The following is a 26,392-nucleotide window of genomic DNA, read 5'->3' on the forward strand; positions in this document are numbered from 1 at the left end:
ACTACATTAGATTTCCTCTTTGCTAGAGGAACTGTGACAATTAGCTACACATTACATGGTGAGCTATAGTACAGTCTGTATGTTGAAGCTTTGTGTGTGGAGTTTTTGTCATGGTGCAGCTTTTGAAGTACATGAACTGCAGCACACAGCACATTGCTTATGTTTGACCTATTTGCCTGTTGGCTAAGGGGAAGTACCTGATTTATTATTGTACCATGTGCTGTTTGTTGTACTTTATGTTATTTGTGTACAATGAGTCAGTCTGTCTGAAACAACTCATGTCTCCCCTTACGCTGCCTACTCTACAGAGGCTGCGTCAAACAACATGCGCAGCAGCTTTGTGCATACTCAGCTAATCAAAATGTTCAGGATGTTCCATCACACAGTACATTTCTAGACAAGGGACATTTCTAGAAGTGCTGTGTTTTTGTGATTTTATTTCGAAACACAGGGTTCCCACAAGTAGCGTTTAAATTGTCAGGACTTAAATGTGGCCGTATGGCTTTATATAAAATGTGCAAAAAAAGATAAGATTAAAGTTGTTTCTCTTGTGACCCGTTTGCGCTATTTGGTCTATGTGAGACTGGCGAGAGGAGGGAAGAGTGGCAGGATATGTTGCAGTGCAGAGGCTGATCACAGCTGTGATAACCACTGTTTGTATGTAAACATCCTCACACAATTAAAACCATCCTAAATGCTACTATAAGGACACAGGAATGCCTTGTTAAAAACAATGATATGTGCACAGTAAGGAGTTGTTATTGTATGTTGGCCACTGTGTACAGAGTTGACTGAATGTTTTGAACTTATGACATAAAAGAAAGGAACATTTAGTTTCTTTCACCTCCGTGTTTTGAAAAGGGAAAGAATTGGCTCATGTGTTCCTCTCTGTGAGTTACATCTCTTTGCAACATCCTGTTACAAAAACAGGTCATAAGGTTTAGTGTTTTCAGCCACAATGTGTCACAGTTTAAAGCTTGTCAATTTTAGAGTAGCAGCACAGAAAGTGAGCACAAGCAAACAACATATTCCATTGATGCGTCTTGTGTAACCGTACACATTTTTCACATACACTATTATTTACTATCACTGCATGCTGCATAGGGCTGGAGGCGTGAAGGCCACTTTCTTGCCTCATATGTTCTTCCCTCCCTCCTGCAGAAAGACGTGGGCTATCTGCAGCAGTGGCTGGAGGCGTTTGTGGCGTCCTTTGAGAGGCTCATCGATGTGCAGTCACTGGAGCCTCGAAGGTGAGTTGTAACAGTTATTTACAAACTACACAGCTAGAAGCTCCCACTTATTTGTATTCCCCCAAAGCAGGATGAACTCTGACCCTATGTAGAGACACTGTTTTGACATGTTTATGTTATGTATAAACACAGCCTCTAATAAAAATGCTCTTTGCTACTGCCTCCCATCCTTTCTCTTCCCACATCTTCACATCCTCCCACCTTCCAGGCTGGAGGAGTGCAGCTCCGAGGTGCCCTTGCTCCCCAGGGAGGTCCTGGTGTTCCTCAGCACTCAGCTATGGCAGAGTGCCGTGCACCTCTCCGACCCTGCAGAACCCAATGGCACCACCCCTCACCCCCTTCTCCTCATCAAGTTCTTTATCATCGTCTGCAGGTGAGGGCCCAGCCTGGTGTGTATACACTTCATCACCAGGATCATAAACATGCTACATAGTGGAACTATTATGATTATAAGCGTCACAGGTCATTTATCATTTCTTTCCTAATATGTTGTAGTATTAGATATTAGTAATAATAATAGATATTAGGCTGTTTGACATATTTTCATGCAGAAAATAATATTTGGCCTTTTTAAAAAAGTTAAAAATGTACATGAGTTGATGTACAAAATTAGGTCATTTTATTAATAATAGTTTAAAAATAAAAAATATTTATTTTAGCTTTTTTTATATATAGCACCTTTACTAAAAAAGCAAAATCAGATATGGTATACACAGAGGGCAATACAAGAACAGAAAGCCAAACAGTCCTACTGAACAAAAGTGAGATGAGTGGTAGAGTGGTAGAGTGAGGATATAATTACATCAAGGAGAAATAATGAAATATGCAGGACACAAAATGTCAATATAAATAAATACAAATAGACCAAAAACAACAGAAGCAATAAAACCAAAAATAAAAGGAAATAAAACATACATGAAATGCGCAAAATAAAATGAAAAGACATCACATAAAAGCAAGTCTGTAAAAATGGGTTTTAAGAGGTCATTTAAAAGATGTCACTGGCTGTGAATTTCACAGATTTTTCAATAATAAATCGTTATCAATAACAAAGGAGGTAATAAAGGGAACCAGATAAATTACAGTTTTTCAGCTTTTCCAGGTATTGCAACGCAGATTGTGCAAAACGCCTGTAACTCAGTGTCAGGAAGTGTGCTCTTTCATTCTGTGCATCCTTTTTTTTCTTTTTACCTAAGATGGCTTTATTGGCTAAAAATTAAGCATGTTTTCTTAACACTCAATTGCACAAATTTCTTTCTACTTCTAGGAATATGGAGAACATCGACCCAGACAAGACCCCTGGTTTTGTTTTCGAAACCATCAAGCTTTTGAATTTCTGTTTGGACCAGGTAAGCCCAATGTAAACAAGCAGGAGAAAGATTTTAGTGATTGATGATGGCACTTGGCTCCACTGCATGCTCAGTATATCTTGGTGTAAAGATTGTTTAGTGCCCTTTTTGCCAAACTATAACTAAATTGAGAAATGATGTGTCATACAGTACACTGTAAAAATCAGATCAGTAAAGTTCATTTTGATAAAAAAAAACCAAACTAGGAAACCAATTACGATTAGTAAGATCTAAGATAAACATGAATTAAGATTACTGGTCTTTACTTAACTTTACTTTGCAAGTGAGATCAACTAGATTTTACAGTGAAGACAGTCAATCTATACGGTTTATAGCATGTAACATCCTCACACAAGAGTAACAGAACATTTTTTCTCTGAAAAGAGAAGTGGGTGTGTGTTTGAGCTTCTATTCATTGTACTGGAATGTGTTGTATTGCTAAAAGAACGTCAAAGACAGGTGTTTCTATGCTGAAGGTGAGTTACTGATGTAATGTATGTCCAAACTTTGATGATATACAGCTAAAGAAGGGACAAGGGGAGCAGTCGTCTCTGCAGACAGTTGTGCAGTATGGACTTTTGCTGTGTGAGAGTCTGTTTGACCCTTATCAGACGTGGAGGAGACGCCTGGCTGGGTGAGTGTGTGCTGCTTTACTCTGTGTGGGAGTTGGAATTTAGTCACACCAAGACCCAAAAATGTATGCATTCAATATCTTGCCCAACCTTTTGTGATGTTTAACACCCAGTCTTGTTGCCTCTAAGCTTTGAGGTCAAACCTAATTTGTGCCAGCAGTATAAGCAGCAGTCCTTTACCCACTGACTCGGCTTGATGTGAGTCAGTGCGGTGACTCGAGACTTTGTGTGTTGCAGGGAGGAGGTGAGCTTGCTGGAGAGGAACAAGTATAAGTTCTCCCCGCTGGCATTGCCAGAGGAGCTGTCTGCTCTCTTCCATGGTGAGACACTCCCTTTCGTCTGCTCAACCAACTCTGATCTGTCAGACCTCACATACCACAAGAATCAAACTGTTCCCACTGCTGCGTAAACACTGCTTAGATCTGTGTGACCTTTTCTCCAAATCTCCTAGTAAATCATTCCTTGCAATGTTGCTTATAATGGAAAATAACTGGTCAGTGTTGGGTTTTGGTTAAAAACTTTAATTATTCAGCATCTAATTATCAGGTTTCAATCACTAAAGTCCGAGCATTTCTAATTATAGAAGCCCATTTGATCAGCGAGCACTAATCTATAAGCCTTGTGGGAAATCTCAGCCTGGGCAAGTTTCCATATGTCCACATTTTAGAAAGATTAAACTGTAATAGCATGGGTTAATTAGAAATGTTAAGAGTTCATTGTGTAATACCTATCCAATAAGCACGACTTGGGCTTTTCTTTTTCACATAACTCTGAATGACGGAGATTAGATTCCAGTTTTTGTTGAGCCATTGTTCCTTGAATATTTATTATTCTTTTGTATACAAACAAAAATGTATACTGTATTTGACTGCTTTTTGAACAGCATTGTGATTAGATTTTCTCTATTGTGGTTTAGATGAGAGCTGGCCTGCAGGGGTGGAAAAAAAATCAGTTCTTAGATGCTTCATGATTCTATCTTGAAACATAATGTCCCAATGCAGAAAAGTCAATAAGTGGACAATTAAAACCCAATTCACTAAGCGACCTCTAGCTCACCTAGTTGAGTGTGTGCCTTGAGTACTTTGCTGTGACTTGGGTTTGATTTCAGCCTGCGGCCTTTTGCTAAAAATCATTCCCCTTCTCTTTCCCACCTTTCCTGTCAATCTACAGTTGTCCTATCAATAGACAAAAATGTCCAAAAATTAAACCTTAAAAAAGGCAAACAGAAACAGTCTTGACATTGTGATGTGTCACAATTTTGTAAGACTGAACAGTACATTCCTTGGATCGTGTGTGTCTTGTTTATGTCCCAAGCTTGGCTAACCTGGTGAGTTTTGGTGAGGATGACTCCACGTGAGCAATTGCAGAGAGAAAAAATAAATCATGTATAGAATAAAAAAATGTAGATGCATCAGGATGCATTGCTAATCTCTTTATATCACACAGTAGTCCTCCAAATCATAATTGAATCAAATTGTGAGTTGCATAGAGACTCCCACCTATGGTTTTGCATAACATGGTTTCTTTTATTGAATGCATGTTCACAGAAAGTCTCCAGGAAAGTGAGAAGATCCCTGAGCTCCTCACACTCAGATTTGTTCACCTTCAGGGTGCTGTCATCAGTGGAGGAAAGGTCTGTTCTCTTCATTATTGTTAATACCCCACACATGCAAATTAAAACTGATTACAGGAGAGTCACTTTGTCCATATTTTTTATTTTCCAGAAGAATGGCCTTCTCTCCATCACCCCTCACTCTGTTGAGGACCTGTTCTCCGTTCTGCGAGTCTGGTGCTGCTGGATCTCCTCTGAACCCAAGAGCACGGGGCTCCCACGGCTGACCCTGCAATGCCTGACTGCGATGATCCACCTCCTGCACTCCAGCAGCCCTGCAGAGCGGCAGGTGGAGATCAGGACAATACTGGAGGACTACTTCCAGCTCCTCAACTGGAACCGTCCGCTTAGCAATGAGCAGGAGGAAAGGCAGAGCTGGGAGGACAGCCTAATCTCCCTCCAGAGCCAAATGCTAAGTAAGAGCATGACCACTAAGTTCAGCTGAGCATGAAGCATATACATATTTTTTATCTCTCTATCAGCATGAAGGCCAAATAATCGATTTCTCCAGATCTGATGAACTCGTCCTTGTTGTCAATTTCAGCTGCTGTTCCTGAGATCCTGCAGTGCCCAGACAGACCTGTCCTGCAGGCTGTGTTCCTCAACAACAACTGCTTTGAACACATCCTCAGGCTCGTTCAGAACAGCAAGGTCAGACCCCCGTCCATCTAAAATGTGTCTGCTCTGTCAGCTCTTTGTATCTGTCCTTCTGTCAGTTGGTCTGTTTGTCAGTCTGTTCGCTTTCTTCTTCTTTATGTCATGTCTGTTTCCTTTTTTGTTTGCCTGGATGTCACATACTCTGTGAAACCATTTTTTGTGTACTCCATGTGAAGTATCAGGAAAATGTATACACTTACCTCCTGTGTTTCCCCACTACAACATGTGTCCTGCTGCAGCTGTAGAGAAAAAACAAACCTGTCTCCATTACCTCTCATAGATGACTTTTTGTCTAATTGTCTGTCTTTTTGTGTTGTGTGTGTGCCTGTGTGTGTATACCCTGCAGCTCTTTCAGAGCAACATGCGTAGCCCGGAGCGTGAGGTTGTGTGTGACCTCACTACATGTTTACTCACAGAGGTCGAGGTGGACCAGGTACTTCCCCCCTCTTGGTGTTGATATTGGTCTGTCAGCAGGAAACTCAGTTTTCTCTTCACTTGTTAACTGCTCTGAGCTATTTAAACAGGAAGCCTCGAGCAGGATGTCTGGCTTACACTCATTTGTAAATAAAGCAGGTAGCAGGGCTATATGTGATAATTGTTGTCTGGAATTCTGTTTTTCATGTGTGTACATCTATCCATCTGGAATATTCAGGTAGAGTTTACTGTCATTTTAGACTGCTTGAAACCAACTTGAAACACATTAAAGGACAAGCTGGCATTAGCTTGCATGTTAAAAAGTTATAGAGGACCTATTTTGTTAATGTATATCCTTGTTATCTCAATTTTAAAAGTTTGGCCCTGTTGGAAATACCGTGAAAAGTGCCGCTTTCTGCCTCGTAGCTGCACGCGCATCTCTTTGATGACGTTGCTCAGAAACCCGTGAATAGAAAGAAGTATGGTAAATTAGTAGCCTATTTATGTTACATTCTCAGCTTAAATTAATAAACACATGCTTTAAGGTATGCTGCCAAGTGTAGAGTTTCTTTTGGACAGACAGGGATATCAACGTTTAGTCATCATATGCTAATGCTTAGTGAGCATATGATATTCAGACCTTTCATCTCCAGTCTCCAGATGCACCTGTAATCATTTCTACAGCAATGCCCTCAAGAATAAGGTGCATAGAAAAATCTGGCACTTTATGACGTCATACTATAGTAAAAGTTACAAAAAAAATGTTGAAAACAGAGTGTTCAAAATAGCCTGAGCCTGGGTTTTTGCTCAAAGGTTTTACTTCTACGTACATTTACCTTATTATTTGAAACTTTGGCCACATTAAATATGAACATACAACATTGTAACACTATGTATAAGACATATAATATGAAAAATCATAGGTCTCCATTAATAAATCATCAGTGGGAGGATTAATCTTTGCTTGTGTGGGAGTGTTTTTTATATATCACATTTGTAATCAGAGGCTGAATTCCCTGCTGACAGCACTAGGCAGGCAGAGCATGCTGTGTTTTTCATAGTGCATGAAATGGTCTTTTTTTTACAGCATGTTTTTCCTTCTTTCCCTCGTATTCTGGCTGTTCTGTCATGTGACCGGTTCTGCTTGAGTAAAAGACCTGACTTATGGCCTGGGGTTTTGATGTTGCCTAATTTCCACCAACAGTTACAGATTGCCTTAGACTTTTTCTTTATTTATTTTTGGTGATTGGCTTTGGGTTTTGCATGCTGGGGTCTATCAGTGATTAATAAAGAGGCAATTGTTTGGTGACTGGTACAGAAGTGCACTTACTTTGACCCAGTCTGCTCTAATAATTGTGGTGTGGAAAAAAAAAAGAAATGTGCTGTACTTCCTCTTGCGCTTTAAAGATAGTCCTTCATTTGATGGGAGGTTTCCTCAGAGTTTGGTTTCTTTTTTGGTTCGAATGTTCACTTTTTGGTGACAGCTCATGATGATGTGGGTTTGTAGCTCTGCAAAGCCACACTCAACATAATTTTAACACAGTCGTTATTTTGATGTAGGTTTTGGAGAAAGGGCCTGACAGTATTACAGTCCACGCCTTAGGAGTCCTTACAGCAATAATGAGCAACTCACCCTCTGCTAAGGTAAGACCCTTTGCGAATCTCATTCTTATGTAACTCATCACCCTCAAATTCTAAGATTCTTTTTTGTCTTTTTTTTTTGTCGAAATTGAGTTATTCATATACTCTTATTTCGTGACAACTTATTAACATGATGAATGTGTTTTTATAAGTTATTCGCATTTTTGGACTTCTTATTTAGAAAACAAGAAGGTTCTTGGCATAGACATATATGCATAGACAGCACATTGGCTGTGTCAGCCCATTGCAGTGATTCATCAGTGGCACCGCCATATTGGTCAGGTCAAGACTAACTTGTAAACAAATGGCAACAAACAGGGCAGCTGAGTCTTTTCTGGATGAACAGCTCTTTTATATTTCTCATCTGATTGCTTTTTATATTGATGAGTTAATGATCTATGTGTAGCATAAAAAAAAGTTTTGTCTCCAGTTAATGATCTCGACATTTAGACTAAATACCTGCTGGACGCTCAGTAGAGTAGTGTGTGCTAGTCTAAACTAAATTACTGATGTGGTGAGAGATAATTCATCAGCATGAGAAACATTTGTGACGCATTGCGGTCGTCATTCAGTGTGAACCCATTGTAACCCAAAGAAAACTTAGACTAATGGTTTCCAGAATAGTGTGTTTCATAACCAACCATATTGACTTCTACACTGGACAAAATATTTATCAATGACCTCTACCTAACCTGCAATGCTTTTTTTATAAAGAAAAATAAGATTTGTACTACAATAAGAAATAAGTTTTTAAAAATTTCATAAAAGCATCAAATTACACTTTCTCATTCATGTAGACACTCTTATTACAACACTTTTTTTTGTTTAAAACAAATTATAAGTAAACTGTATTCCTTGAAAATCATTGTTTCTTTTTATGTTTGCAAGATAAAAGCTTATAATTTCAAGCAGAAAGTGAGTTCTTAACATTAAAAGTTTTGACCTGTCCCTAAAATCCCCATTTACAAAACTGATGGGATTTTGATTTTGTACACTAAGAATAACTCTTTCATGTATGACAGAGACTTCTTCCATTTTCATTTTGGCTATTTAGAATGCAAAAATGCTGAAGATCAGTATCTCAAAACTGCTCAGAAAGCAGAAAAAAACTTATAATTCTAAGGTGGGAGCATGTATAATAAAGTATGTTACACTATGATGCTTACAATGCCAGCAAAACATAGAGCCTGGTGAGGAAAGCTGTTCCATTCATTTAAGAAATGTCATTGTATTCCCTTCCAATGTATGGAAGTGTGCCAGCTAGTTATCCCCCGTGGAGCTGCTTTCTCAAGCCTATTTCTGTCTCCATCCCCCTCAGGAGGTTTTCAAGGAGAGGATTGGCTACTCCCAACTGTTTGATGTGCTGAAGAGTCAAGGTCAACCCACCAAAAGGCTTCTGCAGGAGCTGATGAACATGGTGAATCGCACATTTCCTCGTTATCCCCACTGAGTGCAGACAGTAAAAGTCAATTAGCTCTTATTGATGACCTTGTTCCAGTTTAAATTCTGTCACTTGTTAAATTGAAGTTATTGTCCATGTCTGCATCTTCCCTGTGCCTCTCTGTCTCCAGGCAGTGGAGGGCGAGCATGCCCATGCTCATCACCTCGGCATCAGTAACGACCAGCCTTTGCTGCTGCTCCTGCAGTGGCTGCCTGACCTGTCGGGCCAGAGGGACCTTCAGCTGCTGGTGGCCCAGTGGCTGGCTACCGTCTGTGGTGGCTCCTTATCGTGTCGCACTGTTGCTGTGGAGGCAGGCATGGTGGGGGCTCTGCTGCAGGTGCTCTCACAGCCCCAGAGTCTGGACAGGCAGTGTGCAGATGCCCTGCTGGGCCTCCTGCAGGACCTGGGCTCCCTGTGTCTGCGACCAGAGGAGCTGAAGAGCCTGCTCAGACTGCTCAGGGTTGATCAGGACAATGGTGCAGTGGTGGGGAGGATGCATCCCTACTGCGCTCGCATCATCCAAGTGCTCTCGGCCATGGCGGCCAGAGAAGGTCAGGACAGTGCCTTGCAGTACTTTGATCTTACGCCCCCCATGGCTGGTATTATGGTGCCCACGGTCCAACGCTGGCCAGGCAGCGGGTTCGCCTTTCACGCCTGGCTTTGCCTCAACATGGAGTTCTCCAACAACCGTAAACCTTCTGTTAACTCTAGCACAGGGGCTCAGCATGACATGGGAAAAGGACCACGCAGGAAACAGCTCTACAGGTACAGTGATTTTCAAGAAGTGGAATTGCAGCCTTTTTTTGGGGCTGTCAAATGATTAATTTTTTTAAAATTGCAATTAATCATTGAATTTAAGTAGATAATGACGATTAATAATGTTTTTTTGATTGCATGTTTTCAATTTCCTTATCTTATATTTCATTTCAAAACTGTTTTGAAGTCCACATTAACAAGGTTAAGCAATTCTTACCAGATTTTCTTGATTGCATATCAAATAACAGCGTTTGTTAACTAATGTTGGCTCGTCCGTAGTCAGTTTCCACCCATTTGGCAGCACTGTAGTTAACTTCTTGGATTTAGTTTCTGGCAGTTCCTTGGTGATGTGGTTGCCTGCGAACATCAGTCTGATTAGCTGCACCTGCATGCTCAGCTTGTAGGTGGGAGCAATTTCAAGACTGTTGAGGGGCCCCAACATATAGACCAAAATAACTTTATTTAAAGTTAAAGTTAAATTTAAACTGCATGCAAAAAACTGCATGGCTTGTGCCTCAAACTGCATGGGACACGCATTAAGTAGGCAAGTCTGTAAAGGGCGGATTCATGTGTACCCATAGAACACATTCTTATTCAGATATCTTGAATTTAGAGGTGAAATCAACATGTATATGTGCTGACAGCCCTTCTTTTTGTACGTATCGTTTTTAACAGAATGTATTTTCTATTTTAGTTTCTTCACAGCAAGCGGAACTGGGCTGGAGGCCTTCTTCACCATGGAGGGTGTGCTGGTGGTGGCTGTTTGCACTAAGAAAGACTACATGGCCGTCGCGCTACCAGAGCACCCATTAGCTGACTCATGCTGGGTGAGTTTGAACATGTGCAGTACAGCAAGGATTTTGGCCAACATTTGTCCTCATTTAGCCTGTCCCAAATAAAAATAGATTCTATCAAGAGGAAAATCACACATCATTTTTCTAAGTGGCGTTGTCTGGGCCTGTAACCTTGGAACATAATTATTTTAAGAAATTAAAAAGTGTACCTCCTGAAGAGACCAGAGAGGTCTATCAATATGGTTAAATTAAAGCTGTCAACTGTGACTGTGGGGCTTTGTTGCTCCAGTTTCTTAATACAAAAATGTATTTTCAGTGTTGTCACCAGTAGAAATGTGTGTGATTTTTCATGTCGTATATCCCAGCATTCAGTGGCTATAGTTCATATCCCCGGCCGTCGTCCTTTTGGTCAGAACCTGGTCACGGTTTACATCGATGGAGAGCAGCGGATAACTGCTCAGCTTCGCTTTCCATCTTTCAGTGAGGTAACTGATACAAGTATCAAATGAAATGTATCCTGCATGGACATATTATTACATACTTAGTTCCTCTCTATTAAACAGACATCCTCTTTTTCTCCCCCACCTGAACTTCCCTCCTGAAGCCTTTTACCTCCTGCTGCATCGGATCTGCAGGCCACAGAACCACAACCACCACCACCTCCCCCAACCTGCCCATGTCTACATGCTCCAGTCCTTCTCCTGAGTTTGCCTTCCCAACACATGGCCCTTCCCTCATCCGTTCCCAGTCCTTCCCAACCACATTTGCAGGAGGCCGCTGGGGGTCTTCAGGGGACTCCCCAGTGCACACGATCGCAGCAGGACTGCAGGACACCGAGTGGGGAACGCCCACGTCTCTGGATGGGCTCCTGGGCACCGCCTTTATCTGCCACGAGGCTCTGCAGCAGACACAGACGAAAGCTCTGCATGCTGCAGGTACACGTTTTTACGCTCTGCTGCAATGCAAAGATTGTTGCACACATTCAACATTTTACTTTTTCAGCATTTAGATCTTCCAGATTATCAAATGAACAGGAAACCAGTAGTAAAGAAAATCACAGAATACGTCTTGAAGGTTTTTTCATATACACCAAGCAATGTTTGCATGTTTCATGACCTACATTGTTTTCTGCTCTCCACCACAGGCCCCAATCACGTGTCTTTATTCAAAGCAGAGGGAGAGTTATCTGATCTCAACAGCAAGCTTTTGCTCTACTACACTCCACAGGTGACACACCAAAATTCAGCAAAACTTAACACTGTATCTTGTATTCTGCTTTCATTATGGAAATTATAAATAATCTCAGTAAAATATTCTTGTTTGCATGTGTTTTTTCTTCAGGCCTTTAAGAGCCAGATATGTCTGGATCTGTCACCCAATCACCAGTATGATGGCAGGCTCACTGGACACAGGGTTGTGAACTGGGACATCAAGGTTAGATATGAAACATTTTGAGCTTTTAGCTGTGATGTGTCCTATTGTATAATTCAAACAATTAACCCTTTGAAACCTGGGCAACTTGGCCTGATTCCTGTAAAAACAAAAGCATGGGATGAAGGCAATGAGCACCTTATGAAGAAATGACCCAGAAAGCAAGAAATTAGTAAAAAAGTACAAGCACATAAAATGAACAAACAAACAAACAATAATAACATCAGGAATATTAGCATGGGAAAAGGGGCATAACAATTATAATTTGTCTGTTAAACAATTTGTAATATATAATTATGACAATTAGAAGTATAATTCTCTGGAGATTTTTTCGCTTGCTGTTTTAAAAATAATTTTCTAAACCTACTAATTTCTGTAATTTGCAGTACATTTTCTTGCAGAGTTGCTGGTTGCCTTTATTTTCATTGTTTTGAAAGAAATCAACCATTTTCAAAGGTTCTCAAAGGTTTAAACACTTGTGAAATGGGTCTGAATGCAGCACAAGACAATTGTTGTCGATTAAGGTTTCAAAGGGTTAACTGTGGTGACCAAAGTGAGAAGTGAAATATCAGTCATGACATGTCTGCCTATGACTTTGTCTTGACCTTCCTGTTTTTATGCCATTGTGCTGCTTCCTTTTTGGGCAGGTACCTTTTGTTGATAAAAGTTTTAATCTGAAAAGACTAATGTTGGATGTTACAAAAACATCGTGTTTATGAATGTCCTCTTCTCTGCAGGATGTTGTAAACGTGGTGGGAGGTATAGGGGTTTTGCTGCCACTGCTCGAGCAGGTGTGTGAGGCCGAGCAGGTTTACAATATCGGTCAGGAGATCTCAGACCTTCTGGGACCAGAGCTGACTTCCCCCAGAGGCCGGGCTGCCATGCTGCTGCCATTGAACAAGTCTGCAGGTAAGGGTTTTGTGATTTGGTAAACCAACCTTTAAAGGGATGCTGTGTAGATTTTCATATAGCTTTGTATTATAATAACATATTGTGTAAAATAAATAAGGTCATCTTTAATCAATTGTACTCCAATTGTACTTCAATTGAGTATAGAAGTGGATCGAGAGAGAGATCCCTCCTTCTCTCTTAAACTCAGACCAAACTCCAGTCAGACTGTAAAACTAGGCAGTACAGATCAAATACCAACCAAGATTCTGTATTGCCTATTTGTTGCCTACAATGTCTTCACAAACATTTTAGTGTCCTGTTCGGCTGTAATGCGATTGTTTGTGAACAGGAAGTGGCGCCGTACTGTCTCCAGTATTGTGAAAAAGGAGGTTGTAAAAAATCTGATCAAATGGTAAAACCAAGCAGTGCTGATAAAATACAAGCCAAAATTCTGTCACTTCATTGCCTAATTCTCGCCAAAAATGTTTTCAGAAACATATTAGCTTCCTGTTTCATTGTAATATGGTCGGCCGACATATTGTTTCCTGTGTTGAAACAGACAAGCTCACAATACTTCACTTACCAGTGGGAACGTTTATTGGTCTGGAGCAACACAGTGCATTCTGGTAGTTGAAGGTTTTCTACCCTCGTTTTCTCTAATCATACAACATCAATTTCAAAAGCATTTGCGTCTTTCTGCATAGACAGCCTAGTTTTATGAAAAGGCCATTTTTCCAAGAGTGAAATACTTATTTAAGTGTCATGAATACATTTTCTTTTGCATATTTAGGTGGTCACTGTGGTGTTGTTCCAGGTACCTTTTGTAAACTGAAATCATTTACTCAGTATGCTGCATGCTAAATATAATTTTCAGTGAAGATGTTTTGAATTGCAGTGAGTCAGAGTCTATGCACGGTGCATGATGCTGGGACAAACAGGATGTGCTTGACAGTTAGATGAGAGACACACTGTAATAAACAACATAACAACACACTGAGAAATCAATGCTAATAAGTTTAATGTCAGAGGCAGAATGAGTTGCTTGAAGAGGTCAGTGGTCCAGTGCACTTTAGTCTGCATAAATTCTGACGTGACCAAAATGAGACGACTGGTACAAACAGTTTGACAAAACTGAGACAAATACTTAAAATTACTCATCCTGAGACATGGTACTGCCAATTAAGTGCATGGTAATGCTTAAAATGCGACTGTGGTTAACACAGGAAGCCTTAAAAGTTGTTTTGCCCTATTTTTTTCTCTCAGAGGGCAGACTAGAGAGAAACAGCATCGCTGCTTTCCTGCTGATGGTGAAAAACCTGATTCGTCATCACCCTGTCAATCAGGAGAGCCTGCTGCACTGCCATGGGCCGAGTATCATTGGAGCCATGCTCAGCAAAGTAAGTGTCTTGCACGTTGCTTCGCTCTAGCAAGTGGGAGCTAATTGCAAGAAGAACTGATTAGCATCTGAAAGTGAATATTTGACCTTTTCCATTGTAGTGCTGCTGTATAATTGCTGTGTGATGAATGGGTTTGGTGTTGTTGAAACAGCAGCAGTTCTTTCAGAATGACTGTATCACATGCTTGTGTGGGGGGAATTTATGCAGAGTTTGCCAAATTGCGTGGTCTCTCTGAGTGAGAACAAAGGACATCAGATATAAAATCTGTTGCTTGAAAATGTCGTGTTGAAGTTGGGGGGAATGATATGTAGATTTAAACAAAATCTAAAAATGACACATCAAATAACAGACATGATGGCCTTAGTGAGCTGTGATGCACTGTTCTCACTCCTGTTCTCAGTTCTTAGTGTAATATTCTGCTGATAAATGGCAGCTTCTAAATTGCTGAGCACGTCTCAAACAACCATAGCTATTCATCATCTTAACTTTCTGCTGATGATATAAATTATAAATAAAAAAGTAAGTGATATCCGAAATAAATGGACAAAGCTGTAAATATGGTAATGGCATCATTAGCTGATTTGATGCTGAGTCACACCACAGTACGGCATCATAGTAGAAATGATTTCTTCAGATTGATGATAACTTGTTTTTTTTTAGTAGTATTTATTTATGTAAACTTTTTTTAAAAAAAATTTTATCAAGTGTTCTGTAGACATGACAAAGTCAGTATGGTAAATGCAGGACATTAAAAAGTACCTGTGACACACACAAAAAAAAAAAACGAACCACCCAGTCTTGCACTACCCCACAAAAATAAATAGATAAATAAATAAAAATGAAAAAGAAATTAAGATAGAATAAATAAAATAATAATAATAATATATTATATTACTGAAAGTAATATAATAATAAATAAATAAAATGAGGCCTCAAGTGGAATATAAATAAGCATAACATAAACATGTAGTAGCTATGATTAATTATACCAGATCACTACTTGATGAATGTAAATTTAATCGTAATAATAGCAATTTATAGTTAAAATTAAGATGAAATTGGAAGAAACCATTCACAATGTAGGGAAGGCAAGAGATGCAGATAAAGGTTATGTGGGGATGTTCATTCATACATTGTCACACAGTGTCAGTGGAGTTGAATCTCTCATGGCAGCAGCCAATTTGGTGTTACGTTACGTTGGTGCAGCACAGATGCACAGGATATGTTGTAATACATGACGTTAAGGTGGAGCATCCTGTAAGGAAACTATGTCCTAATAAACACATGGGGTTTGCGATGTTTTACAGCAGCAAAGACACTGCTACACAAACCCTTGTACACGCATAAATCCAAATAAATGAAAACATACTTCTGTGCTCCTCTCCTACAGGTGCCCGGCAGTATGATGGACATGAACGTTTTAATGGCCTGTCAGCTGCTGCTGGAGCAGGTTTTCAATGAGGGAAACAGCCCACTTCTACAGCAACTCTACCAGCACCTGCTCTTTGATTTCCGCATCTGGACTAAAAGCCATTTCGCTGTTTGTCTGGGTAAGGCATAAGCAGCCCTCGTGTTGTTGAGTAATACACCTGTGAACCTTTTCATGTCTGCCGATTCTGATTGTGCCCCTTTTTATATGTATATGCAAGAGGAGGCTAAAAGCAGAGAGAGCAGAGATAGAATATATTAATGTTTTGAGTTCAGGCTGCAGAGAGGATTAAAAGTGAATCTGTGTCTGAAGCTGCACTCCAGTAACCTGTTTTGTAACTGAATGCACTTCTCTGGTACAACCTCGCATATTGTTTTGACATTTCTAAATGTCAAACTGGAGCGAGATGACAAAAGTATCCTTTTTTTCCTTTTCTTCTTTCCAAAGCCCATGTGCAGTACCTGGCGTCTGTGCTAACAAAGGCAAGCAGCGCATGAAGAGGAAGTACGGGGTCCAATATATTCTGGATACCATTCGCACGTACTACAGGTGAACCTTCGACATCCACAAAATGGTTTCAAATATATATATGTGTATATATATATATATATATATATATATATATATATATATATATATATATATATATATATATATATATATATATATATATGTATATATATATATATATATATATATATTTATAACCAGTTAAGTTGTTAAAAAAAGTTATTTTATCTATTTGAAAGGGAAACTTTGGTTTATTTGAACCTTGACCTTATTTTCCCATGTTTTGTGTCCAAGAGACTAATGGAGAACAGTTTTTGAAATCGGTCCAGTACTGAGAGAGACGCCAGCAGCCACAGCAGCGAAGCAGGCTGCAGTGTAGTCCATAAGGGCAAAGGTGCGCCGTAAATTCACGTCCTTTTAGAGTGCTTGTTTTTGCCACTGACAGGCTCAGTTATTGGAATTGTCTGACAACATTATAGAAAAGACCCTACAGAGAAATGAAACGTTATTCTTCACCTTCGGCTGATCTGGTCTGTTTGTTATTGTGTCAAACCATAGCTAGCTAGCTCAAGGAGAAGTCTCGTTCTGAATCTCACACTTCTCCACATTGTCAGTATCAGCTAAATCTTCAGCCATGACATTGACAATTTTAAGATAAAATAAACTACATATTCTATACCTCAGCACAACCAGTGTCGGGGAGTAACAAGTTACATGTAATTAATGATTAACAGTAATTAAATTACATAATAAATGTTTTACAACTGTCACAACGTCCATTTTTTTTGTTTTTTCTTCTTTTTCTTAAATAAGTCCCCACATCGCAAGATTTCATAATGAGACTTCTCCTTGACCAAGACATGGTTAGACAAAATAACAAACAGACCAGTGAAAGGTGAGGAAAAACAATATGTTGTCAAACACTTCTAATAACAATCTGAATCTTTTAGTGGCAAAAACAAGCACTTTTAAAGGATGTTAATTAAACGATGCACAAGTAAGGATTACATTTCACCCTGTAATGCTCATATCTTTCAATAATGGACCAGTTTAAAACATGATAGTCTCCATGAGTCACATGGACACAAAAACTTTGGAAAACAGGGATAGGATTGAAAAATAAAAAAGTTTCTGTTTAAACCCCAGATTTGTTTTTCTGTTCATTAGATGATTTATTTTTTTGTAAACATTTCTGGTCACAGTGTGGAGAAAGATGGCAGCCCTCTGTCTGATGAAAAGCAGACAATTCAAACATCTCTGTTCTCCCTGCTGAAAGACTTCCTCAAGTCTCCGACACTAGAGGAGCTTCACAGCGTCCTCGCCTACATTCTGACTGTAGGAGAGGAGAAGCAGGTAGTACTCATATCTTTTATCTATGCTTTTTTAGGGAGTTGAATTTTGTTATCAGTTGACCTTTTCATTTCGGGATTTCACTTCCAATCCTCAAATGAACCCTCCCTGATCATCAACACTTTATTTCTGTGTTCCACTGACCACTTAAAATGTAACCCTCCCTAATCCATATTTTGTCATATTTTATCCTCCTTTACCCTTTTTCCTCTGTCCTCATGATTTCCTCCTCTGTCCATCAGGTGGTGAGGGCTTTGGATGTGTTGTATGAGCTGTTGAGGAGCAGCCCTCCTCGTGAGCAGGTGCAGGCCGTGCTGCTGGAGTGGGGCGTGGAGCAGCTGTACTGCTTGCTGCTCACGCCTAGCTTTGGAGATAATGCCAGAGAGAGGGTCTTCAGGGTAAGATCAACTGACTTGATGTGTTCTTTAAATACTTTATCTTATCACTCGACAGATTCTTGCTTTTTACTGCAGACTCTCCTGTGATAAATTTTCAAAACAGTTTAAAAAAAACAAACTCTTACACAATTTCCCCTTGGTGTTGCAGGTTTTATACAAAATCCTTAAAAGCGAGCGAGTGTCTGAGCGGAACAAGCAACGCATCAAGCTGAAGGATTTCGGATATCTTGGCCTCGTTTGTTTCCTTGATGAGATTCCGATAACCATGACAACCGTGCGATGTCTGTACGAGCAGGTCCTCGCTACAGGTAAAGCCGAAACAGCTCTGAGCTCTCTAGTAGCTGGAAAGATGACAAATGACAAAAGATATCTAATGTTACAGCACCTGAAAGTTTGCTCTCAAATCTCAAGTGTTTCTTCATAATATCTAATAAGCAAAAAAGTCCAAATTTAAGTTGGAAGAAAAAAAACCCAAAACTAATCTGCTTCATCAGGACAGTGTGTGGTTTTATTAACAGTTTTTTTTCTTGGTAACAAAAGCAAAAAAACCAAAAGCTGTCATCACTGTTTGATTCTAATTATTATGTTTGTTCATTTTGTTAACACTGCATTTCCATAAATTTACAACTAAATTTCATAATTTATTCCCAGAACATTTCTGAGGATGTTTCCTGGTGAGAAAAATATCATTTGGCACTAATTATTGATAAAACACTGACACCTCTGGACCTCATCGAGAGATTGTACCATTAAAAGCAAAGTCCTTACTGTAACGGCCCTGGGGTCGTCAACAGGTACACATAGAATTGAATATATATAAAGAATAAAGTAACTGAATAATAAATGAATATGTACTACAGGAAACTTTTATGGCATTAGGAAATAACAGACCTGTTAAATAAAGTGTGTGTTGGTGCATATGTTGGAAATACCTGTTATCGCCTCTCAAACTGATGACAAACAGCACAAAAAAAGACACAAATATAGAAATCTTTCATGTGAATTTACAAGCATTGTTCTGATTTTGGAAAATTATTATAAGTTTATGACTCATCCCAGTATCTGTAGTAGATAGATGATTAAAAAACAGGGCCCTTAGGCCTTTAATTATTTTTCTTCAATTTTTAGTTTTATGGATTTTTTTTCATTTTCTATAACGTTCTACAATGTCATATAATTTCTTATTAAAAAAAAACAACTAAATTTTGCTGCTGCCCCACAGATATGACCCCTAACTTCAGAGACCTCCTTGCTGTGGTCTGTCTGTCCCACCGAGCTGACCTCACTGTCCGCTTAGACGTCTGCCGCAAGGTCAGTCTGCCCCCATGATTTATCCTCTGCTAAAGCTGCCATAATCACCTTTTGAGTGCATTGTTTTGTCCTATTTATCATCTCTGTAATTAAAACAAGCTCTTCCTCTGTTCCTCTCTAATGCTCCAGCTCTTTCATCTGATTTACTCCAATGACGACTATGTGAAGCAGCTCGCTAAGCAGCCCGGCTGGCAGGATGTTTTGACCAAGCTCTATGTGAAAGAGTCTTATGAGTCCCATGCCGCCAGCATCGCAGGCTCCAGCACCCACAGCTCCTTCGAGCCAAACTACCGTCCGCCGTTGCGCAGGGACCAGACTCTGGTCATAGAGGATGCACACACAGACATCTTCCTGAGCTACCGCACCTCACAGGACATCGAGGATGATGAGGAGGATGATGACGTTGGCCAGCCAGACATATCTGAGGGATTCTCGGATTTATCACAGTCACCTCCAAGTGGAGGTGGGGGTCCGCTTAAAAACTTCACCGGCTCCCTCCATTTTAAGTCGTTTGATTCAGTGGACCAGGGGAGCCACTCATCCTCCTCTAATGCGATTGATATCACCTCATCTCGCCCCGATGAGGAGGGCAGAGACTACCAGCCCCTCTCCCCCTTTGGTACCCCCTTTGATTTGGAGCTCGGGGGCATTGGAGACACTGGCACACACACTCCTGCAGGTAGTTTGACAAACACACCCTCTCCACTAGAGCACTGCAAACCCTTTCCACCTGCCAGACCCAGGAAGAGCTCCAGTCTGTCCAATGTGTTGGATGACGCCAGCTATGGGACGGACCCTCCAACTGGAGACACAATCTCCAACACGTCCAACCCACAGGTACGACTGCTTCCTCAGCTCATATATTACTGATATATCAATGCATTTATTTGCAATTTTAATTAAAGTTTATTGTCTTAGATCTTTTCTGTAAGGCTTTGGATGTTGTTTGTGTTATAGCAGACCCCCGAGGAGGAGCTGTGCAACCTGCTAACCAACATCATCTTCACCGTGCTGTGGAGCCGCAGCGGGGTGGAGGTCGCCGAGGATGTGGTGTGGAGAGAAAGAGGACAAGTCTTTTCCGTTCTCACCAAACTGGGCTCTTCCTGCCAACTGGTCCGCCCCCCTGATGACATCAAACGCAGGTCAGTAACGTTGATTTCAAGTTCACTTCCCCTATGAGAACACAATGATTTGTGTTTGGAAGCCCATTTCCCCTTACATGATGAAAAAAAAAGGATCCTGAAAGTAATATAATAAGAAACTTTGTCAAAACAGGTAGTAAGTATTTCATGATAATATTAATAACAAAACTTTGTCAAAACAATGCATTAGTATCCTAAGAATAAATCCTTAAAAATAATGAGAAACTTTCTGGAAATAATGAGTTAGTTTCTCAAAAGAATGACAAACATTCTTGATAGAATTACCCATTTTTGTCAAAAATAATAATGATAGTCATTTTTGATATATTCTCTCAATATTTTTGAAATGCTAACTCAAGTTTCTCATTAATATGAGATAATATCACAATAAATGACTTAGTATCAAAATAATAGGAAATGTTATTGAAAAAAGAGTTAATAAGTAATTTTTGTCATATTAAGTCTTTTTTGTGATACCAAGTCATTATTTTGGGATACATTTTTTAGACAGTTTTGCATTTTTTGACAAGTAATTTTTTTTTAGAACATTACGTTTAAATACTAAATCATTATTTTTGCAGTATTTCAAGAAAGATTATAATTCTATTGACTCAAAGGATCTTTTTTCTCATCACACTGGCAGAAATGTGCTCATTGTCTCATTGTGGAAAAACAAATTGAGCCACACCTTCAGCTGTGTCACCTTTTGTCTAAATATACAAACATGCTATTGTGTCATACTGTGATGTATTCATGGTGTGGTTGTCGCTCTGTGTTTCAGTCTGTTGGAGATGATGCTGGAGTCATCTCTGTCAGACCTGAGGGAAGCCCAGGGAGTGTCTCTGCCTTTCTGTCCCATTCTGGTTCGGCTCCTCAGGCTGCTGCAGGACTTTCTATTTAGTGAGGGTACAGACAACCGCACGCTATGGAGTGAGAAGGTATATCACATATTCCACATAAAGCATAGGGTCCCCTGACACCTGTTTGGTCTTTGGTTAAACTATCAAATGGCTCTTTCTGTCCTGATGAAGGCTGGCTGTCAATGAAGGGGCAATGACGGAGAAAAGCCCTTTATTCCTTTTAAAGTCTGATCTTATATTTTACAACTGTATGAAGGTGTTATCAATAAACTAAATCGAAAGTATATCCACTGATGATATTCCACCAGTATGGACTTAATAACACCTCCCCAATTATAGCCTAAATATTACTAAAATATCACATTTCACTTGTATTTACCTCCTTAAATATGCATTAGCTGTCAGCCGTCTCTTATCCGCATAAAGAGCAGCAAGTGGCTGAAAAATAGGCTATTATGCAACTCGACTCCTTTAAACAATTAAATACATGGGATTCTGAAAAAAATGTGAAAAAGAATCTGCTTTGTTTTTCTGAATTAACAATAATTATTACGTAAATTCTCAATTTTCTGAATGATCTCATTAAATTAGAAAAAAAAGCAGAATTTCTTTTCCCAAGTGAACAATTTACGCTTCCGTACAAACCACCATAAAACAACCTAGAAACAAAATTAAAAGAGAAACTAGCAACATGTAGAAACTTAAACTCATGATTGTGTATGGACATTTTGCGATAAACGTATTCACTTTTTTTGTTGAGTTAGATGAGAGGAATGATACCACTCTCATGTCTTGCCTGGCGTTCTCAGTGCCCGCTCCCTGCTAAGGAAAGTCCAACACTCAAAACCCTTTTTAGTGATGGACATTGATGGACTTTTTTTTAAGAGATCAAACAAATGAGATATGTCACGTTTATCTGTGAAGTTTAGAGGTGCTTTTCAACAGGTTTTATTATCATACAGAGGAGGCTCGCTGTTTCCCCCTGTTCCCAGTTTTTATGCTAAGCGACACTCACTGGCTGTAGCCCAACGCTGCAGTCATACTACAAGTGATACTGCAGCAGTGTGGCCAGCTACATTATCGCTGAGTCGCTGTTGAAGTGTTGCTCAAATGCTAGTTACGATGTCACGGGCTTGTGAGTAGCTGATACAAAACATTTCGATTCAACATCATGTAAACTTTGTATTTGGTGAAAAAAAATTATTCTTTTGGTCAATGTCTGAGCCACATTTTTTTAAGAATAGTTTAAGCTGGAGACTGACAGAAAATGGGGTGAGAAATTGGGGATGATGCAACAAAGGGCAGCTGGTTGTATCAAACCTGGGCTGATGCAAAGGACTTAGCCGTATGGGGCACAAACTTTACCTGGTGAGCTAGAAGTCATGCCAAAGCCTGAGCCGTTTTTAACATCACATTTGGCCTTATGGATTCCCCTTGTGCTCCACAAAGCACATAAAGCTAGCACAGTGTTAGGCAACTAGTAAAGTACCACAGCTACAAACAAAAACATATGATTGTTTGACATCACACCGCATCATTGGAGTGGTAAAAAAAGTGGAGGCCGGTTCTACTTTTATTTGTAACGTGTCACACCTGTCCACATCAACAAGTTTCAGGTGTCAGTTTGTAGCTTTAGGTCATCGGCTTCCACTGAAAATGACTTGTAGCCTGTTGCTGTGACACTCGTGGTTTGAAGACACCGTTATATTTACCGAGCAGATGTCAGAGTGGTATTGATTATCTTATCTAACCCTAAGAGTATCTCTAAAAATGTGTAAGTATTGGATACTGCCTACTGGATAAGGCAGTGAATCACAAAGTCTTATCATGTTGGGTATTTTTGCAAACTTTAGGCCTTGAGAAAGGCTTATGTTGATAAAACAGGAGCAGCCGTATGACTTCACATGCTGACAGCAGGACTTTACATACCAGCGTGAGGCAGGCTGCATGCTTGCTGCTATAAATACTCAACAGCAGTGGAATTTAGATTAGTGATGAATTTCAAATGCTCAGTCCAGTCAGAGCAACAGTCCACTTCAGTCTTTACGTGCCAAAAAGCAATGCAGCAGATTTCTGACATGACTTAGCTTGTGGCACACACTGTGTGCAGATCAGTCAAGGGTGATGTCTTCCAAGAAATGGTGTCACATCACGATAGTTTTGTCTGAAGAAGCTGTCATATTTTATGTTGTAGCTATGAAATAAAACTCTAATGAATGTTGGACTAAATTGTCAGGATGTGATGATGTAATTTAATTTTGTTACACTGGATAAATAAAGTAAACACTTCCACTGATATCAGAGACTGGCATTAACCCTTTGATACCTGGAGCAACATCAGTTTTCTTGTGCTGCTTTCAGATGCCTTTCACAAGTATCTAAACCTTTGAGCAATGCGATTTCTTTCAGAAACATGGGAAAAAAGGCAATGAGCCACTTGGTAATACGTGTTGCACAAATTGCAAGAAATTTGTAGATTGGGAAAATGATTTTAAAATAGCAAAGGAAAAATGTCTAGGGAAAAAAATAATTTATAAGAATTATTATTACATATTTAAAATAATGTTACAAAGTTATTATTACTGTATTTCTAAACACTTTTCTCAGGTTATTTTCTTAGTTTTTTTATTTTATTTCTGTCTTTTTTTTTTTTTTTTTTTTTTTTACTAATAATTTCCTTGTACTTCTTCTTAATTTCTTGCTAATTTTGGGGTAAGTTATTTTTTCGTTGGTCATTGCCTTCTTCCCGTGCTTTTCAAAGAAATTAAGCTTATTTTTCAGGTTTTAAGGGGTTAAACATTAAACAAAAAGCATGGGCAGCTGGGTGTGGTTGCTGTCAGTTACTATGTTTAACATCATGGGAAATGTCCCTGCCTGTCTTACTGGAGCATGAAGTCATGGTTGGGTGTAGGCAGCATCTGAATCACCTTTGTAACTACAGGTTAAACTGTATTTAATGCATTGAATGGGTTTAGGTTGTCGTAGATGCTGCAAGGTGTGGCAACAGGTCTAGCCTTTTTGTTTAGTCCTTTGTTGACAGTTATTGTTTTGTATTGCAGATATTTGAGGGGGTGGTGAACCTGCTGGACAAGTTGCAGGCCTGGCATAGCACCCCTGGTAGCCCCGGGAACACTGAACTGAAGGAAATGGCCCAGATCGGCCTGCGTATCATCACCGGATACATCCGGCAGCAGCACTCACAGGTCAGCTGCACCCGCAAATCATCCTGTCCATCACCCAGCCAGCTCACCAGTCATAAATGTGAAATGTTTCTCACCATCTTTCACAGCCCAAACACCTGTGCGATTGAACTTTGCAAAACAAAAAGTTAAAGGGCCGTACAGTATTTATTCTACTTGATAAGCAAACTCAGATAAAGCCTGTTTAGAAATACCAGGCCTTCTATGGGTTTCTTTTCAAAGACATTACAGTCATTCCTCTCAGGGAGTGTTCTGTATGAAAGGGCAGCGTATGTTAGAGTTATGACTGTGGCTGCTCTCACTGTAGGATTGTGGGATAGAGCCAGTGAATATAAAAGAGCTGACCATAAGGCTGTCCATCACATACTGCTGATTGTGTTCAGCTCCAAAGAAGTACAACTCCCTCTCAGGCCATTTGATTTCATAATATCAGATTTGAAAGTATGAACTTAATTGTACCCTGACATCACAGCGGCAGGTCACATAAAACAAGCCTGGACCTACTTTAAGCTGTAGTTGGTAACTTTTGTGAAAGTAACTTTGACACTTTTGCTGAAACTGTAACAAGTTTTACGAGACAGATGAGACAAGAAATCACGTGCATCTTCCTTGTAGTGCATTTAATGGCACAAGCTAGTATCTACTGCAGCTGTTGCAAAACAACTAATCAGAGCCAGAGCTGTAGACAAAAATGTTCTCCTTAACTGCAGTTAAACTTTCAAACTTGGCAGCGCTGATCAAATATGAATCAAGATCATTCTCACCTTAAATGTTTTCAGACATATTTCAGTGTACTGTTTGTACACACTACAGCTTGCTCTGGCTGACAGGATTGCTCTGTTTCAGCTTGAGTATTTGCAAAATGGCAGCTTGGTCACAAACTTTCCAATTTTACAGCTACAGAGTAAGGCAAGGCAAGTTTATTTATATAGCACATTTCGGCAACAAGGCAATCGGAAGTGCTGAACATGAAACATCAAAAGCATAGAGACAAAGTGCAAAAGAAACACATTATGACGGAAAATTAAAATTCAATTCAAAACTGGAGAAAATAAAATTAAAAACAAGCTAAAAGACAGTTAGAAAAGTTTAAAATACAAGAATAAATATTATGCAGTTTAAGAACTGAATACATGGCAGCAAACAGAAAAGCCTTTTGTCTTGATTAAAAGAAACTTAAAGTTGCAGCAGACCTGCATTTTTTTCTGGCAGTTTGTTTGGAAAAAAAAAACACTGCTTTGCCATGTTTAGTCTTTACTCTTGGGACACAAAGCAGATCACTAAAATATGTTCTTGAAACAGGTGGGAAATTAGACAATGCAGGAGCAGAATCTTGGTTGGTATTTGATCAGCGCCTCCTTGTTTGGCAGATTGACTGCAGATTACAAGCAGTGATTGACATGACTGACAGCTGCGTTATAGACTCGTCGACTCTGATTGGTTGCTTTTGTTCACATGCAGTAGAAGCCTTATGTAGAGGCAGAGGATCATGATTTTTTTTCACAGATTATCTTACTTATGTGCAACCACAAATATGACAAAAAGGCTGTTTTTAATAAAAATGACCAATTACAGTTTTAAATTGAGGGAATATACAAAATAAAATTGAAAAAACACCCCTATTTCTTCTTAAACTATGTTTATAAAAAGGACGATAAATCTACCTTGTACCTTACATAGCTTCATTAACTCCAGTGGTGACGGTCATAATGAGCTTTTACTCAAGCACTGTACTGAAGTACAATTATAGGGTATCTGGATTTGTAATACTTGACACTTCTGCTCCACTACATTTCAGTGGGAGGTATTGTGCTTTTTTTCACTTAACTATATTTATCTGACAGCTATAATTACCATGGTACTTTGCTGATACAGATCTTTCAGATAGTGCTTATCATCAGCTTATAAAATATGATCCTGTGTTAGA

General features: G+C 39.5%; 1 protein-coding gene across 1 annotated transcript in view; it reads left to right on the forward strand.

Moving 5' to 3' along the window:
• The window catches only part of nbeal2 (neurobeachin-like 2), a 49,003-nt gene that overhangs the window by 9,933 nt on the left and 12,678 nt on the right, over positions 1-26,392 (forward strand). The window contains 30 exon segments of the mRNA XM_042490641.1: positions 1,162-1,250; positions 1,459-1,623; positions 2,518-2,599; positions 3,121-3,233; positions 3,469-3,551; positions 4,779-4,864; positions 4,956-5,259; positions 5,388-5,494; positions 5,847-5,933; positions 7,475-7,558; positions 8,874-8,972; positions 9,127-9,761; positions 10,447-10,579; positions 10,912-11,031; positions 11,151-11,481; positions 11,691-11,773; positions 11,888-11,980; positions 12,715-12,886; positions 14,132-14,265; positions 15,656-15,815; positions 16,142-16,165; positions 16,168-16,243; positions 17,407-17,557; positions 17,797-17,952; positions 18,101-18,260; positions 19,175-19,263; positions 19,393-20,100; positions 20,221-20,405; positions 21,187-21,343; positions 24,325-24,468. Of these exon segments, the coding sequence (XP_042346575.1) occupies positions 1,162-1,250; positions 1,459-1,623; positions 2,518-2,599; positions 3,121-3,233; positions 3,469-3,551; positions 4,779-4,864; positions 4,956-5,259; positions 5,388-5,494; positions 5,847-5,933; positions 7,475-7,558; positions 8,874-8,972; positions 9,127-9,761; positions 10,447-10,579; positions 10,912-11,031; positions 11,151-11,481; positions 11,691-11,773; positions 11,888-11,980; positions 12,715-12,886; positions 14,132-14,265; positions 15,656-15,815; positions 16,142-16,165; positions 16,168-16,243; positions 17,407-17,557; positions 17,797-17,952; positions 18,101-18,260; positions 19,175-19,263; positions 19,393-20,100; positions 20,221-20,405; positions 21,187-21,343; positions 24,325-24,468 (5,010 nt within the window).

This window comes from Plectropomus leopardus, chromosome 7 (assembly GCF_008729295.1).
Source record: "Plectropomus leopardus isolate mb chromosome 7, YSFRI_Pleo_2.0, whole genome shotgun sequence".
Taxonomy (NCBI): Eukaryota; Metazoa; Chordata; class Actinopteri; order Perciformes; family Serranidae; genus Plectropomus; species Plectropomus leopardus.